At 39.6% G+C, this 20,802-nt stretch overlaps 1 protein-coding gene across 4 annotated transcripts in view; it reads right to left on the reverse strand.

Moving 5' to 3' along the window:
* Window positions 1–20,802, reverse strand: part of DERA (deoxyribose-phosphate aldolase) — a 53,755-nt gene that overhangs the window by 27,925 nt on the left and 5,028 nt on the right. For 3 of the 4 annotated variants that reach the window (XM_026070414.1, XM_026070410.1, XM_026070411.1), the window contains exons 2-6: window positions 15,524–15,621; window positions 11,953–12,100; window positions 10,163–10,258; window positions 8,722–8,856; window positions 441–569 (exon numbers count right to left, since the gene is read on the reverse strand). In XM_026070414.1, coding sequence (XP_025926199.1) covers window positions 441–569; window positions 8,722–8,856; window positions 10,163–10,258; window positions 11,953–12,100; window positions 15,524–15,621 — 606 coding nt within the window. The remainder of the gene's footprint in view (window positions 1–440; window positions 570–8,721; window positions 8,857–10,162; window positions 10,259–11,952; window positions 12,101–15,523; window positions 15,622–20,802) is intronic. The other variant, XM_026070413.1, reaches the window with a different exon arrangement.

Genomic DNA, 20,802 nt, shown 5'->3' on the forward strand with positions numbered 1-20,802 from the left:
TCATAAAACACAAATGAGAGTTGTCAGGATGAATCTTCACAGGGAAGTTCTCCCTGTATTTAAAATAGGTTTGCGAGCCATCCACCTAAATCACATCTGTATGCTTTCCAGAACTGCCTGGATAATATATGCATCTGCCCCAAATGTGTGTGTCCCTAATTAAATATACCAAAGATCAGATGTTTGACAACAAACATTATTTGTTCCCACAATTTTTATCATTTAGCAGTTTTAAGTGTTATTTAACATTTCGTGCAGTTCTTCTAGGTTATACAAAACAAGTGACACTTTAGTACTACACCTGCAACTTCAGTAATTGCTGCATAATGGTTTTTGCCTACTATACGCAAAACTAAACTTTTGTGACTAGAATTTTTAAGGTCCATAAATAATATAGCCAAGAAATTTCTTAGCTTAAAAAAACCCAAGCATATATTTACCTGCCATCATAGCTACCATACTGGCTTTGTAGACATTAGCAAGCGACCCTAGTTCACCCGTTGATAGGATTGTTTTCATATGAGCATCCCCACAGGCCTCATGACACTGACGGATCTCCTCGTACAGATCTGTGGATAAAAGCATTTGAAAATGATCAAAGTTGGCTGAGAAACATTTTCAAGTGTGGCTGTAATTTCCACTTCTGGATTAATTTCCACTCTTATAATTAGTCATAACACTCAAGAACTTAAGTTTTCCAAGTTCAATAAATTGCATGACTGGAGGTAATTAACAATGCCACACAGTTTCCGACTTAACTTAATAGCTATTAATGTCATTTCTCTCAAAACTAAGAATGTGCACAGTATGCCGAACACTCATGAATATGTCAGGAGTAAAAATACTACGATATTTAAGCTTTTGCAGTATATTTTCAATATTGATTTTGAAGCAGCTTTTCCTGCAATAAATACATTAGCAATTTGAATCAGTACTCAGGGACGGTTACATTTTCCTGTATACATCATGTCACCAATCTCTCTGTCCCCTTCAACCATATTTATCAAAGGCTAAGTCTAAAAAACAACAAAGGTGGGATCCATTCAGTGCCACTGGAGATGCCCAGGCATAACCCACACGGCTTCCAGCTGCCACTGAGAAGGGTCCACGTCCCCCTCAGGTCTTCTGCCAAAACTCCTAGTACCACAGGGCTATCTTGGGAAGTCTGAACTAGATGCTTGCACTTAGGCACCTGAATCCCATGGTTTTCTGTTTCCTGAAAATAAGAATTTCCTGAAAACATGCAGCCTGATCGACGTGGGCTACTAATATCCCCACGAGGGGAGACTGAAACCTGAGATCGCACCTTATCAACCAGAGACTCCTCCCCATGGATCTGCATTTACAAACCAGCTCAGGCTGTTGCAGAGCTTGTGGGGTTACCTAGGATGTAGATCAGCACATAGTGCCCTGAAACGGCTCAGAGAAGCAAACATCACGCCAGGACCACTCAGTGGAGGGCCAGAGAGAAAACAGCAGCCAAAAGTTAGGTCATCTCAGCTCAGCTTGCTGTGGGACTACAGCTCCCAAACCTGAACTCAGGCCCTAGGTCTGCCAGACTTTTGGGTTGCTTTTCTCATTCTGTTGCATTACAGTCTAAATTTGTCCTTAGCTGACATATCTATTTCTCAGTAAAGTTGTTGGGAATCACAGGCATCCAAGGGCAGAACTGGACCCTCACTTTTGATCCACACGCTCACCAAGAAAACTGGCTGCAATTTAGGAAGGAGATTTGTCATGACCCATCATATATGCAAGCATTGCCATTCACACTGACACAGACAATGGGACTGACTTATTTAAAGCACACTTGTAGATTGAAAGTAGGCTATTATCTATGTATCTTAATTCAACCGTGAAATGAAAAGCAAAACCTGTCCCAGAGTTGTCACTTCTTCCTCACAGAGAGCACCACTCACTTTGGGGGGGGCTCTGACAGTCTTTCTTCTGACTTCTAACTTTCCTTACCTCTCACCTCCAAGCAGTGAGCTTGTCTCTGAGGCTAATCATCACACATCCCCCCTAGCTATTGCTTCTTAAAAACCACTACTCAACCTTTTGGCACCAGGCTAAGCCACAGAGAAGCAAGAACAGTTAGGCCAGGCCAATATTTGACTGCTTATTGAGAGTTTACTCAAATCAAACCATCACAAACTTCTGCTTTTGAGTCTACAAAGCATCATGGCAAAAGGTACTCTAACTTTCCAACAGTTTTGTATTTTCACAGACTCATTTCAGTAGGAACTAGAATAAATTTGGATCTAACTGATAGGATTTCTTTAAAAATGCTAGAACCTGTGGGCCTGGTCAGGTAATGAAACATGAGGAGCACAGGAAAACCTTCCCACCCTCTTTACCAAAATTCATTGGTTTTCCAACGAAAAGCTAGAAATTAATGTATTTGCCAGAAGCTGGCCACTTAGAGATGACTTAAATTCATCCAGTGTTAATGGTGTGGAGAAAAGTAGCAGATCTTACAGCGTACTGTCACCATTTCTGGAGTGCAAATAAAAAAGACACAAAATAAACAAATGGAATCCCTTATAAGAGGGTCCTTTTCATAAATTGTACTCACTCTTTAAATACTTAATTGAAAAGTTAATTTACAGAAGGCTAAAATACAGCTTTTAACACGCCTTTCTTGCCAGAAATGTCCAGGATACAGCTATGTGAGACTAAATTTATTCAGAAGTACAGCCAGCTTTCTTTTCCCCTCAGCCCTCAAATGAGACTTGGAAACAGCCAGGAGGACTGGCCAGGCTGCTGTACGGCTGGACCTCCCCTCCACTCACAGTACCGCCGAATCCTGTTGATACCACTGGCAATCAAGCAGCTGGGGCTGGGATCACTGCGGTGGTCCTCTGAGACATACTATGCCCATTAGTAGACAACGGGCTAATGCACTTAGCAAGTCCCTTTATAGACTCTGGTCTTCACCTTGTTTCTCACCGTGTACCAAAGGTGTGAATTAATCAGTACTAGCATGCAGTCTAACATGTTTTACTGATCAACTGATGATACTCCAGAAACCTTCTACATCAAATCAAGACTCAGAAAAGAAATACAAAGAACTTGTGCTATTTTCTTGTGCATTGATAACGATGCTCATGTTAAACCCAAATGCAGTCTCTTTTTGTGGAGTGATTCTTTCCTGAAGCCTTTGGAAAGCCAGAGAAAGCAGCTTTCCTGTTCTAGTTTCGGTAACAACAAGAAAAGACTCAAGTTTTATCTAACTTTAAGATATGCCGCCAAAAATGTCAAAACAAAATCAACAGACCGTGCACTTAGGTTGGATGCCATGAAAGGAAATTATATCTTCATAACTGTTGCTCACTGAAGTTAGTACCACAGCTACAGCATCCTCCCTATTGTTGGAAGTTGCTCTTATATGCAATTAGTGCTAAGATCATTTGAACAGTCTCACTGTCTGACAGTGTGCCTCAACCTATGGGCAGGAAAAACCGAGGATCTTCAATCATCTGTGTCTATCAGGTTATCCCAAGTGACGGCATAGTGGGCATACTTTAAGGGGGCATGCGTGTAGGTAATAAATACTGTTCCCTCTTCAGAGAACAATTATCACAGACAGTATCTGGCATTCACAGAACATCCTCAGCCCTGCAGTAAAAGCGCAAATAGAAATGCAACTACCTGTGGGACAGAGAAAATTAAGCAGAGCAACCCAGCCTGAAAAACATCAAACAGGGACTGCTTTGATAAAAAACAAGTGCAAAAATTCCTACTTCTTTAAGAAATAAGAGGTTTCAGTACTCACTCAGATTTAAGTCAAATGATAAACCTGAATATCTTGAAACTTCTCATGAAATGTCTAAAATACAGCTGGAGTTAACCACACTTAGGCACGCACTCAGTGTTTCAAAGAGTCTTGAGCTTCTTCTAGGATGGGCTGTGCTTGCCAAAAAGTCACTCACTTAATTACTTAGTTCTGTCAAGCCCACCAGCAGCAGGAGTCTCAGCAGGATGGGATCTCTGCACTATTAAGGCCCGCTCAAGCAGAGTTGGAGGATGTGGTTCCTGAAATGACTGTGACTTACATAGCACCCCAACAGTTGATACAGCAGGTAGAGCTTCTCTGGTTAGCAGTAGTGGCAGAAAGCTTTTGAGCAAACCCTTTATCACAGAAAACCCTATCGACATATTTTCAGCTGTGAGCTAAAACCATCATGAAGAGGTTGCAAGAGAGTCTCAGTTCTGACTGCTAAAGATGAGGCGGGGAACAAGAGCTCTCAAAGCAAATTGCCAATACTGCTGTAGCACTGAAAGATGCTGTAGCATCTTGAAAACAGAGCACCAGCCATAGTAGAAGTCATCTAAGTCTTAAGCCAAGGAAAAAAAAAAGAAAACAAGCCAACCTGTATACATTATATTTAGGGATAGGTGCTCACTGATGTAGCCTGTAGTACCTCCACTGACTCAGCTGTTAAAATGGGAGGGACATAAGAACTCTTCTACTTTACACCCCTTTATGGTATCTTGTTACTTTTATGAACTTCAAATCTGCTTTTATTGGATGCATTTCTAGAAGTCAGAAAAAAATCGATTTAACATTACCAAATAGGAAAGATCAACGCACTTTCATTACTGCTGTTTTAATTCCACTGTTTTAAAAAATATGTGTCGGAAGGCTGGGTTTTTTTTTCCCTAAATTTCCAACTATCTAGTACAAACATTCCATTGATTTTTAGCCGTTATTAAATACATCAGAGAAAACATGCCTTATACATTTCTCAGGCAAACATCCCTATCACTATCCCCTTACAGATGGCTGTAATTTGCCCTTATAGTCTAGATGGTCTGCTGTTGTGATACACCTGTTCCTAAAAATCACATAATAAATGCAGATAATCCATATCTTCTACAGAAGACATGAAAATACTACAGAAAAAAAATCACAGCTTAATTTTTTTTATGAATCAGCTCTTCTCCAAAAATGTGGTGATAAAACACTTAAAAAAAAAAAAAAAAAAAAGTTCAGCTTACTTGCGGTTTTTATCTAGCCAGTCACACTGACTGATGTTAATGGCAGAGATTGTGATGAGGAGGGAAGATGTTTCAATTTTTGTTAGACCCAAAGATCAAGGTAATCATGATGGGAAAGTGGAGAATGAGCTGGAATCCCTTCTGTCTGGCACATCAACGGCAGGTTTGTTAACAAAATAACAAGCACGAGGTTATCGGCGCAACACGGCTCCACCAGCTCTGCTCGCAGTCACATATGCGCAACTCCCGGCTGCAGGGATTTGCACAAAACCAAAAACAGCATTTGGCGTCATGAACCTGTGCTGCTGCTGACAATGTAAGATAGAAACAGCACAACTGGACTTCGAGGTCCCAAGTCAGGCTGCAGACCTAGAAAATGGTAAACTCAGCGACAACATTTTTGAACAACATGTGAAGTCTTTTTAGTGTCTGCAGCAGGGGCTGTATTTTCTTTGCATTGTTTATAGACTATGTTGCACAGAAGAGTGCTCCAATCCCTGAACAGAGCCTCTAAAATTAATTGAATAATTAACAAGAATTGAAGGGTAGCTTTCAAAATGAGGATATACCTAACATATTTCATGGATGTAGCCATGTTAAAACTTCCTACAGTGTATGGGGTTTTCTTCCTTTTTTTAGAGGAAACAGCAACTGACACAGTGCAAATGAGAGGTTATGGAGAACTCAGAAGCAGCCAATGTTACGGCATGCAGAGTTGTTTGCTGAAAGCTGTGTAACCAGTGGTAACATTACAGCATCTCAGCCAGCTTTACTGTAACTCCAACGTACTTACTGATAACAGCAAAAAAAATTCAGGTTCTTTCAATAATTTGCTAGTCAACTCCATAACTCTTTACATACAGCCTCCAAAATTCTATTTTTATAGACATTATTTAAATCCTGCTTTTTAACCTTAATTCATACTTTGTAAAGTGATACAAGGCAATACCTGAGAAAACTACTGTAAAGTATTATTGCTTTAAAAGATAATAGTTTTAAAAGGTATATATGTGTAAGTTCATAAACTTAAATCTCATTTAAGGTTATTTTCCAGCCTCAATTAGCTGTCCAATAAATTTGCTTTCATGCTCAGCATTACTAAAAAGCTCTTAGCAATTATCTCATATAGAACAGATCTAGAAAATATATTGTGACTGTCATAAGGAGTTCCAATAATATTTAAGAACAGCGTTAAAATAACTTGACATAATTGGATATACACTAAAGTAATCATACAGCAAGCTTTTGAAACAAATCACAAAACTCGCAAGATATGCAACACTTCTCCAACATGGTGACCCCAATTATTGCACAGTCTAGGAAAAAAAGCTAAAAAATATATGAACAATAAAATGAAACACTCTACCACAACCATAGTTTTGTCAATAATACCTGCAGTTTTGAAGAATGACAGCATGAGAAAATAACCATAAAAATATACTAGTGTTATAAGTATTAGCAGAGGTTCTGTCATAACTGCAAGGCAGATAAAGTTTATGAAGTACCTTGAATGCAGACATAGTCACCGCCCTAGACGCTTTTTTCAATTTTACATAACATATGGATCCTGCTTAGAGAGTTTTTCATCTCTTCTTCTAGCTCCCTCAAACACGCTTTATACACTGTAGTGTATCACATATAACCATTAGGCACACCTAGAAAACTACAGGTTCACACAGGTAGCATACATCTATTGCAAGCTAAACAGGGAATCACAACACTAGATTTTCAAAAACAAAAAAATCCAGACAGCCTACTGAAGTAATTTTTCGGGGATGGGCAAGTTAAATATTAGTATTTCCCCCCCACAGCATCATCATCATTATCAGATGGCAAGTAGATTCTGTTCCTGAGGTTGTTTTTCTTCCGTGACAATGTAAATACGTGCCATACACACAGATTCACATTCATAAATAAACTCTGAGAAAACATTTGGAAATAACTTCAATTCTGCCCTTGGTAAAAGAAATGTAAGCTAACCACTGCCAGAAAAGGATGTCTCTCAAGCTTGTCATGACTTCAGCTTGTGGATAAAAGAATATGCATACCAAATCAAAAGTCAGCTATAATTTACTTATTTAATAAACTGACAGCTTTATACTACATCCATCATTACTACGTCCGCATACTCCTGCCCCACAATTTATGATCACAGAAAACAACTAGTTTCCCATACATAAAAACCTAGCAACATACGTCCAGGTCATTTTAATTCCAGTTTCATTTCAATCACTGATGTCAAGTTTCTCTCTGGATCTATCTCTGGATTTTTTCTCCGACTTTCCTCGTCGTAATCCTGGTCAACATAATCTAGAGACTGTATTTGCAACTGGCTGCACGCAATAACTTCCTGACCTCTGTTGTACTTAAGGGCTGCTTGTACCATGAGGTCTGAAGCACGGTAACTATAATTATGTCCAAAACTTGCCCTAAGGCAGTGACAGACTTTTTCAGACACAAGTTCAAGCTGCTGCTCAAGGCCAGTTTGGTGGTCTTTTTCCGGTCGTGGTGCCAGATCACTGACTCAGCTCATTTTGTATCCAAAACCTGTATGTGTCCCCAGCGTGTGCATGTGTGTGTGTGTCAGGGGAAGTCTTGCTGCCAGCTGGTACAGAATTTGCATCACTATTCTGCCCTATTTAAAAGCCCTCAGTCAGCCAGTCTCTGTCTTCCAGCATTTTCTGAGGCTGGATACGAACTTAATCACACTGAAAGAAGCAAATGCCTGGGACAATGCCCATCATCAAGAAGGCACACATCTGTAAAGCTGCATATATTTAAGGGCCAGGGGGATGGAGATGGTAGATGCTACAAAAGAGGTTAAGATGCAAGAGCAAGTGGAGCCAGGATCACAGTCTTGAAGGCACAAATGCAGAAATTTTTTTTGTTCGGTTCTAATTGCTAATGGAAGGAAGCCCAAGATCAGAAAATATGATCTGTTACTACAATGATTAAATTTCCTTAACCAAACTCAGGTGCCAGGTGTCCTTCATGAAGTGTTCCAATCAACCAGGCTATTACAGTACTGCATTATGCAACTAAATGGAAAATTCATTCCAAGACAATGATGTGTTTACCTTTACATGGAGATTAGTTAGAGAAGCACTGTCAGCACTTAAGGCAAACCATTCACAGTACATTAAGGGAGGCAATTAGAGCAAAAACCATCTTCAGCATTATTGTTCTTACTAATTAGTAGTAGTCTAGAGACACAAGAACATCAATAATAATATGAGCAGTGAATCTGTACCCTCAACTTCCAGGGAAAAGAAAACAAATAAAATACATATTTTTGTCAAGAATTGAAACATGTATATTTAACAAGATATCATCTACATTAGCAGCCCCTTGGGGGTTTTAACAAAACTGTTCAAATAATTAGACCACAGGCATTCACTTTTCTTCCATTTCACTTACTATTTCTTAATACTGTACACAAAATCCTCAGAGGCATAGAAGTAATGGACACAGTTTTTCAAAACCAAGTCACTCTGAATGCTCTACCTGATGCAACTCGTAACAGCATTCTTTCCAAAAAAAATCTGTTTGTCATAAATTAATTAAACAGTTTTTATTTAGTGCAACGCCTCAGATTATCAATCACTCTTTGGAGAGGGACCAAATTCTTCAAGGACTGAAATGGGGAGTGGGGGAAGAGACAAAGATGGAGCTTCCATGAGCATACACACAGGTTTAGGTCCCTTGCCTAAGGGTACATACCTTCCCACTGGCCAGTCAGCACCAGAGCCCTGTTAATGACAATATCAATCTCTCTGGCACCGTATCCCACAGCTAGCTTTATTTCATCCAGTCTGGTTTGCAGAGGCATCTGCCCAGAGGGAAAACCAGCAGCCACTAGGAAGAATGTGGGTGGAGGGAGAGAAAAGTTGTTTTATAGACAGACCATAAAATTGCATATGCCTCTAATACATCAAAAAGTTTGTAATGTATTCTTTTTTTTTATCCCTACCATAGATTCAAAAATCTAAAGGCACCTCACCCTTCCCTTTCTTCATCAACAAGAAGCATTAGCTCTTCCCTCAAGAACCAGTACTTTGTCCAGTATTTTATGTGATGCTAACTGTATCTTGCAAAGTAGTCTCTTTCACACGCCTTAAATTTTCCCAAAGCAGCCGAAGTAAGGAAGCACTGTATCTATTCCCTCCAGCAGAACTGAACAAACAAGGATTGAACTCATACATGGAGCAATATATGCTTTCTTAATTCTGTCCAATTCTTTTAAGTAGTATTTCAAGTTAAATTCCAGTAATATTTTTAACAGCTAAATCACAATATAGTAAAAACTGTTTGCAATGAGGTCTACTTAAAATTACCTTTATAATGTTTCAGTACAAAACCCAAAAGTAACTTTGGAAGTGGAAGAAATAATGGCTTTGCTGGAAATTCTCTTTCTCTCTGACAGACAAATGCATTTAGTATTTTTTTTCCCCCCACACAACAGTGAAATAAACACAAAAAAAATCCAGAAGACATGGATATCACCACGAATCACCTGATCTAACTTCAAAGTTATCCCCTGCTTTGAGCAGGAGGTTGGACAAGATGACCTCCAGAGCTCCCTTGCAACCTGCATAATTCTGTGATTCTATTTCTTGCTTATTGTAGATTCAGGACTTGTCTCTCCTGTGCGGTGAATGGAGACTATTAGAAGTGAGAGTACAAGTCCTGATGTTGCAGGTGCTCAGCAGACAGTAACCCTTGCCTCTGCACACAGTGTCACTGAATTCAGCTTGTAGGATTATACTGAAAAGCCAAACAACTGATAAGGGAAAAAGCTGTATCAGAACTATTTAAATCTCATATTTCAGTTTTGTTATTATTAACAGCTCCTTGTTGTCTAATGATACTTTGTCCAGCACTCTATCTCAATCTCTTCAATTCAGGTGAGGGAGACACTGATATGTCTTAAAGACCTGTATGAAGAGCTTCCAGCAAAACAGACTTGGCATAAGCTTGAAGTCTAAACAAAACAAAAGAATATAGCAAAAGCAAATCCTCCCCTCCATTCCCTTCCTTCTGTCTGCTACCATTCCACCTTATGCTCCAAAACAAGTCCCAACTTCCACATTTTACTACACAGTTTATAGCATCAAAAGATTTAACTGGGTATAAGCCTCTTATTTTAAAATAAAACTCTTACCTGAAGCTACTGGTATGTTACATCCAGCAGCCTTTAGGGCGTTAACGGCATCAGTGACTCTAGTAGGATATACACAGACGGCTGCAACAGTAATACCTACAAGAGTCAGAGTTCACTTTTATATAAAAATATACATATATATATTTCACTGTCACTATCCATATCATGAGCACACATGCAGTGTTTGCACCTCCCACTTTTGTATTCTCGCAAGGATCTTCAACACCTCTACTAGGGATATCTGTTTTATTGCTCAAGCAGTTAAGGTGATTCTGCATATTGGTACCTCTCTCATGTTCTTTCACCTGACCCTGAGAACAAGTTTGCATTAGCAGGAGTTAAAACACCAAGATTTTTAATTGACAAATTCATTGCTTAATGGTAACACATACAGTCAGGATGTGTTTAGTCAGCTATTTACCGTGAGAGAGACTGTGCTGCCAAACTCTGTCCATACTTGCTGGCCAGCCCGAACCCAGCAGCAACCGAGCTCTCTTTGTGCTAATGCAGTTCTACTGCATTTCTAGTTAAAAAGCTATTCTCTCAAAGTCTCAGATAATTAGCCTCATATTTAATACTTCAACCATCTTTAGTGTCCATAAATTCAAGTTTAAAAAAAGACTAATCTCTGTTATTTTACATGTATGGCTAGAAACCAGATTCCCCTTTGGTTTTACATCATATGACTTCAATCAGTGGACCAATGCCTGTGTAAAACTGAACTATTTCAATAGCAAGAGCATACCCCAAATGTCACTGAGTTCCTTTTTGCTAGATCCTCATAAGGCTAACATGACAGGACAAAAGTCAAATGATATTCACTGACACATCAGTGATTTAGTACACCTGGAAAAATTCAAAAGGGCTGCTCAGATACGAAGAGGGTTTAACTGATTGCAGAGGAGTATAACTGTTTTCCTGACAGTCCTAATTTGCTGTGAAGTTGCATCTGGTTCAGTCTTGGTGTAACATTTAGACTTCAGATAGGGCCTATTTGAGCAACATGTTTAGTAATGTCAATGAAAGTTTTACTACTAATTTTTAAGAGCTGTCCTCTGCCCATTCAGTCCTGTTAACTTTGCTAAGAGCTCTGATTGTGTGTGCACCACATATACACACACATTTATACATACACTCACTATAGGATCAATTCCTTAGAGTAGACTGGGCTGCAAAGATGTCTCCTATCTTAATTACTGAAACAAGCAGATGACAGATAATGTTTTCTGAAGGAAAAATATAACATGCTTAGAATGGTGGAATGCATCTTTTCCAAGGCAAAGTGGCAGGCTCTGTAGTTACATGGAGAAAGAGCAGCTGAGCATGAAATCTAAAGTAGTCACATGAACATCCCTCTCCCTTCTCCAATTTAGTAAGGACATCAGCAGATTAACAGAATACTTGAACAATTAGTTTCACCCTAGTGCACTGTTATTAAAAGACATACACTGAGGTTACGCGCTTATGGCTTCCACATCAAATTTGCTCATTATGTATCATAAATTAGAGTGTCTCCCTGAGTCCATGCTTCATTTTGGTTCCCCACAAGAATGAATTTTTTCTCCTTGTATTCTCATATCACCTCAAAGGAATAGATATTTTGCAGTTAGACCTTTGAAGAAGACCACATAGGACCTAGTTTGTTCCCTCAGAATTATTAGTTGTGCAGCGCTGCCTACCACAACTGCTTCCATGGTAGAAAGAGGCCATTTTTACACCTGAAGACTGCAAAATACTGAGGAAATGTGGGCATTTTCTCTACACAGTAAAGAGAACTAAAACCAACATACCTTTATCATGCATGTCCATGGCTTTCAGCAGATCCTCTCTGATGGGATGCTTAGCTTTGTAACACATTCTGTGAACATTTGACGGAGTATCATCACCTGAAAGAGTGGTAAGGTCCATGCAGGTGACAGCTTTGAGCAGCCAAGCAGCCTACATAGAGAGTGAAGAAAGGAAAACAGTATTTTAGCTTATTTTTCCAAAACCAAAGCTATTTAGAAGTTCTAGGAATCAGAAGCTTGGATATCACTGAGAATCAATTGCATTTTTTTAGAAAATAATTGATCTCTAAGAATCAGGAAACATATGGGATATAACATGGAAGATATGCAAAGAAGGGTTTATGGGGATGGTAGAAATTTGTTCATGTCTGAAGCAATATCTAATGGTGGAGAAAGGATTTGGAATCAAAAGTCCATTGTCTCATAACTAAAGGATCAATTCCAATCTTTGGCACATGGTTTTTGGTGCAAAAGCTAGGTACCAAACAGGACTCTTCATAAGAACCAGATAGATGTTTTTAGCTGGACAAAGAGCAACTTGTGCCACATTTACTTCTTCTACAAAACAAAGATAAAACCACCATCTATCTGAGCAACCCCATTATTATAATATGCTCCCTTCCATACGGTGTGTCTCTTTCAAAGCTCGTATGCCTGTGAACATCTACATAGGCTTCCAAAGGAACACAGGTTTGTGACTGTGAATAACCAGATGAATGTGCACGTCAGCAATTGCACACTTGCATCCATTTGGAGGCTTGTCCTCCTGTGAGAGTGAAACTTGGAGTCAGTGGAAGGTAAGAACATGCGCTTCGTAAAACTTGGGGTCGAATCTCCAGATATTTCCACTTCCTTTTGTGTGAAACTGGGATAAAAACATCTGTAATTATTTGGTGCAAACCCCAAAGATTTGAAATATTTATCAAAGTGTTTCCAGTGAATTTTCATTTACAGGGACAGTTTCACTAAAAGCTGACCTCCCTTAGAGGGCATTTGTTCAACAAGGGAAGAGCTTGCAACAGCTAGGGGGGTCTGTAAAGCGGCATCATGTGGCAACGCCTCCCCAGCCATTCCACTCTGTGGCATGACTTCTCAGTACATGCAGCCAAACTTCTTGTTCCTGCATGGAGGTATCGCTCTGCAAATCTTAACAGGCTGTCCAGTCTACAAATCTTTCACACTTGGCTGATGGGACTCTTCCTTCTGAACTTGTTTATATTAGTAAATTACACTGAAATCTGTTTTGGGGTTACTGAACTTCAGTAATGTTAAATGAATGACTGTTACTGGCCTCTGCTACTCTGATAAGTTTGACTGCTTGTTTCTGACTTCTACTTTTACCCTGTAACACTTTAAAAGGTTTTTCACTGCAAATGATTTTCAGTTTCTTCTGCTGGATTTTTTTTATCCTCCATTCGAGGGAATTTTTGTCTCATCTCTTAAGACATGAATCATAAAGTCATCAAGACAGATGTAGGAAGAGAGCTCCAAGAACTGGTATGAACTTCATTTTTTACAGGGTTTTTAAAATGTGTATTTTGAGATACAGGCTTGAAATTTTGAATCTGTAGTGTTACTTACAATCAAATATGTAAAGATTCAAGCTCATCTCTGTGAGATAAACAGCACATGACTATCCTGCAATGACAGTGTTCAAATACGGTAGAGAGGCTTCTGAAAATAATCTCTTGGTATTCTTCAAAGTAAATCCACACTTGCATAGCTCAATACTGGCGTTACCACATGGGAAAGCGGAGATGTGTTTGTAATGATTAAACATTTGACCTACGGCCATGTTGAGCGAGTGACAGCAAATCCCTTTCTTGCAAATGATTCCCTCTTTGTAATCAAAGACTGGGGTTCTCTATTCCTTTGTTTTTTATATAGTCATTTCTGTCAAATCAAAAGACCTGTTTTTTACATATGCTGCACCTGAAGTATCTGAAGATAGTCAAGGTTAGGAAATACCCTCGGGATTTTCTCACTGACACTATTTCCCAACCTAGAGCCATAGCACTGTTAAACTTGGTATCAAGTGACCTTATATGTATAAGAAAGTCTTGGGAAATGCTGAACTCAGTTTGGGTCCATTTCTTATTTAATCATAACATTCACAGCACAGACTCTCAGGTTGATGTAGCAGGCGGGAAGTTGTTTTCTATCACCTTCCAGTAGGATCTTACACAGTAAGACACAGTTGTACCAAATTATTCCTGAACTGCAGCCCACAGCATTTCTGCTCATTACAAATGTAGCTTTGGCCACCCCAGAACTATGCTAAGCTCAGGAGGCCAGCTACTTTGAACAAGTATTTGAAGAATTCAATACAATTAAACAAATACTTCTGTGCCCTATTATGTTACACTGTTACATCTGAGCCTCCCTCCTCTCCTTCCTCCCACTCCCAGCTTATCAGTTACCATTGCAAGTAAACAAGCATAAAGTATTTATCCTTGGTCACTGTGCACTGGGGAGGAATCACACATTTGCTTGCAGAAGAGCTGCTCGGTGAACGTTGAACCGGCTCTCCTTTAGACACCAATTGCAACCTGCGGCTGAGGCGCGGTAACTGGGAACTCTGGCTCTGTCCCAGGGCACTTCCCAGACCTGGCCCTTGCAGTCCTGCTGAAGGCTGCCGAAGCATGGCATTCACCCCTGCGTCCAGCTCTGCCCTCAGTTTCTCAGTTTCCCTTTCCTGCAGCTGAGGTGGCCAAACCCAGCACGTGGCCATGCCCTTCCTGCTTCATTTCACAGCCCAGAGGATTAACTTATTAGCTGACCTTATGGGTTTGCAACAAGATCCCAATCTATGAACTGGAGAAACTGCAGTGGACCTTAGGTCAGCTGGGACTTGGGTCAGGAGGGCAGTTAACAGTTAGCAGAGGCTGACAGTAACTTTTAAGACACTGAACACGAGTATTCAACAAATGCAAGACAGAACCTCAAAGAAAAGTTTATTTATTTGGACCACTGGTTTGACCAGTGGCTTACACGAACCCACTTTACACTAAGATGGACAACAACCAATCACTTACTGTATCTCAGCAGCTGAAAAGTCAGCCCCCTTAACATTAATTTCCTCCCCCAGGCCCATACCCAGATAAGTATTTTGAGTTTTAGGTAAGAAATGGTTAAGCAAGGAATCACACACGCTGGGGATCGTTAAGTAAAGAACAATTATCAAGGTTTAGGTCAAACTTGACAGGGACCACGATCATATCTTACAACTTCAGAATTAAAAAATAAGAAGGCTGGGTGCAGAGAAATCTGTCTGGGAAACAGAATAAATGTGGTAGGATAGTAATATACAATTTAATCCACTCATGAATAAAGATGACTTAAATTCATTTGTGGTTTTGCCACTCATGAGTTATAAGGTTTTTAACTTGTTTAGATAAATGCGTCACCTTATTCCATCCCATCATCATCAAATACAAATTATTAAAATAAGACATGGACAAGCACAATCTTTTAAGTGTACATGCATCTTGAACAAAATTCAATACTGCAGCCTAGAGAGGGAGAGTGACTGCTTTAAAAATACAGGAACAGAATGCATAAAAAGAGCACTTACTTGCCAATTACTTTTCACAGTTCTCCGCGTTCGAATTCGTTCTGCATGCCTTAGAACTGCAGGTTGATTCACATGCACTTTTGAGATCCAGCCAAGTTCTGGGGTGGGGGAAAAAAAACAGAATTCGCAGCTATTTTTGTGTTCTTTTACTATACTGTGTGGGACTTCAGAAGAAAGTTGGAGCTCAGTTTGGGTCCTCTGAAGACAGTGTTGTGCTTTCATGTCCTTTTAAGGACAAAATATCAGTCCAAAATATCATAATAGCCTTAACTTCTGTCAGGGATGGTCTGTGAACTGGGTGTTTCACACAGCACATTTTGTTTGCCATCAGAACTGAATCACCTTACTGCTGGTGAGAGATGCTATATTGCCACTCCTGGACTATAAAGTCTATTACACAGGTAGTAGCTAAAACACACAAAACAGCCTTCTGTCATTGCCCACTGATGTACTTCTTGACTCCAGGGCAAGATAACATTTTTTCAGTCCTTGGCAGTTCTGCTTGCACCCAGCATACAACAGCATTTTGTGTGCGTGTGCGAACTTTTGTCTACAGGAATTGTATCCCACACGGTCACCAAAACCTCTGCAGAGACCCTCGTGCAATAAAGCATCTGGGTTGTTATTATCTAGAGCTAATTTTACTGAATTTGCTAGTAGGGCCCGATTAGCTGCAAGTTCACAAAAGCATTTAATTCCTGGACATCATATCTGCCTGGAGACCGCGCAAGACACGTGCCTTCCTTAGAGCACTTACCTTTCTGAGCGCTCTAGAGGACTCGGGGTAACACACTTGATGCGTGAATTCATCAGATGCCCACTGCGGACAGCCTGGCTCTCACTTTCAGTGAGTTTCATTATCCGCAAGCAATAATCAGAGTCAAAGAGAAATGGGTACTCAACATTTTCTAGAAGACTACTTTTGAAACTGTCCAAAAAGAGAAGCACCAAAACTGAACACCTCTGAAAGAAGGGTAACTGAGTGACAAAGGAGAACTGAGGGCACAGGCCTTGAATCTTGAAATTTCTGCTCAGTAGGAGAAATCAAAGGTATAATTTTGCATGTGAATGAACTCAAACTCAAGTCCTCCTGCTCACAGAACATAAAAGATAAAAGAAAAAGAGAACGTCTTTAACACCTCTGATCCCAAAACATAACTAGCTCTTCTAAATACTAATTATATAACTAAGCCATGAAAACACTGTGAAGACAACTTCAATGATCATCAACCACCAATCATCAACCAATCACCACCCTCAATATCAATCATCAATTACCAATTAAGGACAGTATAAGGACATAGATTCACATGCTAAGAGATAATAATTCTGGGTGACATAATTTGTTAAGAGCATCTCATCTCTGGGAGTCTTCTTCCTTACCGTATTAAACTTGCAGTTCCTTCAAGCGCATTGATTAAAATAGGTTTGATACTTAAAGAGTGGGCAGYCAAAATCTTAGTGATTCCCAGTTTCTTAGGGAAATCTTGTTCCCCCATTATTTCTTCCCACTTTTTTGTTTTAACAATACATAGAAGTCCAGACCTAATACACTAGCTAAAGTATGTCTAAACACAAGCTTGTTTTCCTAATAAGACTTTTAAAAGCTCTGGCAAAACCAAGATAGGCTAAAAATGACGTGGTGGAAATGCAGGACATGGGCATGAAACACAGCTAAACTAAATCTTGTTATCAGCATAGTAAACTACTTTGTTACTACTTTCTTACTACCACATATAAGTAAATAATCAGCACCTGCAGGGACAAAATGTTGGCCAAAAGCAGCAAAAGTAAACCAAATAAAGAAAAGGGCATTAGGAATTTTTAGGATTTCCATTAGGACTTAGTATCAGTCTCACTGTACAGTAAAAAAGAAAAGGAGGAGCTTGCAAAGTTGCAAACCAGCCTAACAGCAAACCCTTATTAATTCTCTTCACTTGATAAGCCACAGGCTTATTCATTCTGTCTCAAATGCGAGAAGCTCATCTGACATGTAGAAAGCAACTGAGAAAAGCTGTTGCTACAAAACCTATGGCAAGAACTTCCTTTGTCTTTTTAATTTCAGTAAATGGAAACCATATAAACACAGTTTAAGTACAAGCTAGTGAAACCTCTGCATCCTCTGCAGTCTCTTTAAGGTAGAGCCTCCTAAATGATCAGCACAGAGTACATGTCACTTTCCAAGGGGCCATTACAAGCAATTGTTGACAAAGCCCATGGAGGAAGAGAATAAAGAAAAAATTAAAAAAAAAAAAAAAAAGAAACATAAACCCTGTGCTGTGATTCTCCTACTACGTGCCAAGTGTTCAGGTGGAATCATTTGATCATAATAAAATTTATCAAGATAACTTTAGAATGCTACTGAGCACATGGCAACCTTCCAGCCCTTTCGGAAAATGTGATAAAATCAAAGAAAGCACTTGAGATGAGGAACTCATCTTCTAGCTCTCTAATAAGGAGCCAGAGGCTTCAGTTACTCTACTCTAACCTACTCTTTCTACATTATGAAAGACAACCAAGAAATCTGACTAAATAATTAATCTATAAGAGCTAATGCCTTCTGTGGAAGAGTTTGGAAGAAACACAGCCTCCAGTTTGTTAGATAGGGAAAATTTACATCTTCTTGATTCTTGGGGCATAAACCTGAATTCAAATGAAAGGAAAAGCAACTTCACCCACAAATAGGTTAATCCTACATGATTCGGAGAGGATTCACTCTGATTCACCTTGTGCTGGACTTTGCAAGAAACATACCATTGTAATTGCCAACACACGGCAACTCATTAAGGTTTAGTAGCTCATTTCTGTGCCTGAGACCTAAGTTTCATTGAAAGACAACAGAATTTGGATCCCTGAGTTGTTTTTGAATGCAGGACACTGAAATGCCCTGCACAGAACTGTCAGAAAACTTAAAAAAAAAAAAAAAAATCAGGACTTTATCCTTGCCATAAAATTTAATGTGAGACATTATGTAACTGTAACTTATGAAGAAAAATAAAAATGGTGTAATAAAAAGAGCGCATGGCAAGGAAGGACAAAGGTTCTGGTAATAAGCAGCAGCAGATGGAGACTTCTGTACAACACAAATCTTTTATGAAAGCCCACTCTCCATTAATTAAAGCAGTGGGCAAGTGAAAACAAATATGTCTCAGCATAATTGTCTCTAAATAGACTTTCAAAGTTTGTCATGTGAGGTCTCAGCAGACGTTTACATGTACGGGTCTTTGTTCAGAAAAATCAGTCACAATTCCAGCTTTTCTTGCATTAAAAATCAGAACAAAACCATTATTTGAGATAGAACTGATTGATTGCCTTTGGATTCTTCCCCTCCCCCATGCCCCCAGCTTCATGATTTAGTAGCTGGCTAAGGAAAACTATATTTAATTAGGCTCATTAACCTTGCAGTGTGAACATGTCTTTTTTTTTTTTTTTAATAAGTCATCTGCTAGTCATCTGCACAGTCACGTGGCTTCAGGGATAAAAGTAATTAAAGCAGTTACACTATGTCTAATTAGCCAATATTCTGTAATCACTCTTGAAGTTTACTTTTTCCTCTGAAGACATTTGAAAACCTTTAAAAATCATATTCAAAATCTTACCAGGAAATTCTTCTCCCCTTGAGGGGCAGGAATCCAAAACCACTAAGCATTTCCTCAGAAAACAAAAAATAGAACTGCTTCACTGCTACAATTACATAAATATCTCAGGTACCTAATACCTTCCTCATAAAGCAGACTAAGTTTTTCAGAAGCTTTAAAAAAAAGAGTATCGATGGTATCCCTTCAGATGGTGAAATGGAGAGCTGAAGAATGCCTGAGGCTGTAGTTTCACAAGCATTTTAAGGCTGTATAAGCCACCACTCTCCCCAAAAGAAGCTGTCCCCCAACTGTTTATTTCCTCCTCTGTGCCAGAAACAGCATGTGGGCTCCTGTGCTTACCATGAACACATGATAAACTGGGTAAGGGAAGCGATGAAAGCTATTATTTCCTGGAGAAGCTAATACGAAACTGTGTCCTGAATCTTTAGCGGAGAAATAAGGTATAAGGCTGAAGACAGGCTGAATCCAGCTGGCCACACACAGCTGAACGATAGCACAGAAGACAAGAGAAAAGGCTTCAAAATCAGATCTTGTTAAAGAGTTGTATAAAACTAGTCACCAAATAAGCTGATTAAGGTTTGGGGGTTGGGGGGGGGGGGTTGAGATAGAAGCCGTAATTATTTTCCCATAGTGACTCTTGCTATAGACCTATTTTATTTTCAGATGTGTCCTTCTTGTATGACAGAAGTTGAGTCTCCAAGTCATCACCATTCAGATCCTCCAAGACGGAAAAAGGCACGAGCCCTGAACTAGAAATCAGCTCACAGTGTCTTGTAACATTAGAGAAACCGCACAACGTTGACCATGAATCACATGGAATGGATCACACCCACTTGGCGCTCAAGGCGGGCCATACGCAGCCTGTATGCCACACCGTTACCTTTTTACCTTAAAACAGAAGCCAGGCACCACACTGCTACTGCCTGGGGAGCTGGCCATGGTCAGAACCTCAGCAGATACTGCAAAGCAGGCAAGCCTGCATCCAGATCAAACTACCCTTGAAAGCACAGACTGTGATGGTATCTCTTAAAGAGCTTTCAAAGCCACTGACAAGCTATTTTTTTAGGAAGTAGGTTGTTCCATGAGCTGTAGAGCACGGGAGCTTGGTTTCCTGTAGATCTGTGTCATTTGCCTGTTCCATCTTTTCCCCTTGCTCCAGAAACCTTTCCTTACTCCAATAACCCACCTGCCCATCATGGTCCTCATGACCATAGAGTAAGACAGGACACTTATTTGCATGAAGCCAAAAAAACATGCGTAAAGAAAAAAACATGTAATTGCTGAACTGTGCCTGCCTTTACCTCAATGGAGGGACTAATTTGGTCGCTCAATCTAGTGACCAATTTCTTACAATTTGTAGGAACTCACCTCTGATATATCTGTCTTTCTTTCAAATTTGATTAAAGTTAGCCCCAACAGATTCAAAAGGTATTAGAGAGGAAACAGTGAAGAAATACAGCCAATGTACAGGCATCACTTCCTTAGGAGAATGGCTAAAACCAGCTATTAATATATTAGAACAGGATTATGCTGTCTTGAACAGGGATGCAACACTTCATTATCTAAATGCCACTTACCAACAGGCTAGCTCTCATATGTAAATGGCTCAGAAATATCAACTATAATTAAAAATATCAATTGAAACATAATGAATATATTTCTGGCCCTTCAACTAGAGGG

This window comes from Apteryx rowi, unplaced genomic scaffold (assembly GCF_003343035.1).
Source record: "Apteryx rowi isolate R43461 unplaced genomic scaffold, aptRow1 scaffold_31, whole genome shotgun sequence".
NCBI lineage: Eukaryota > Metazoa > Chordata > Aves > Apterygiformes > Apterygidae > Apteryx > Apteryx rowi.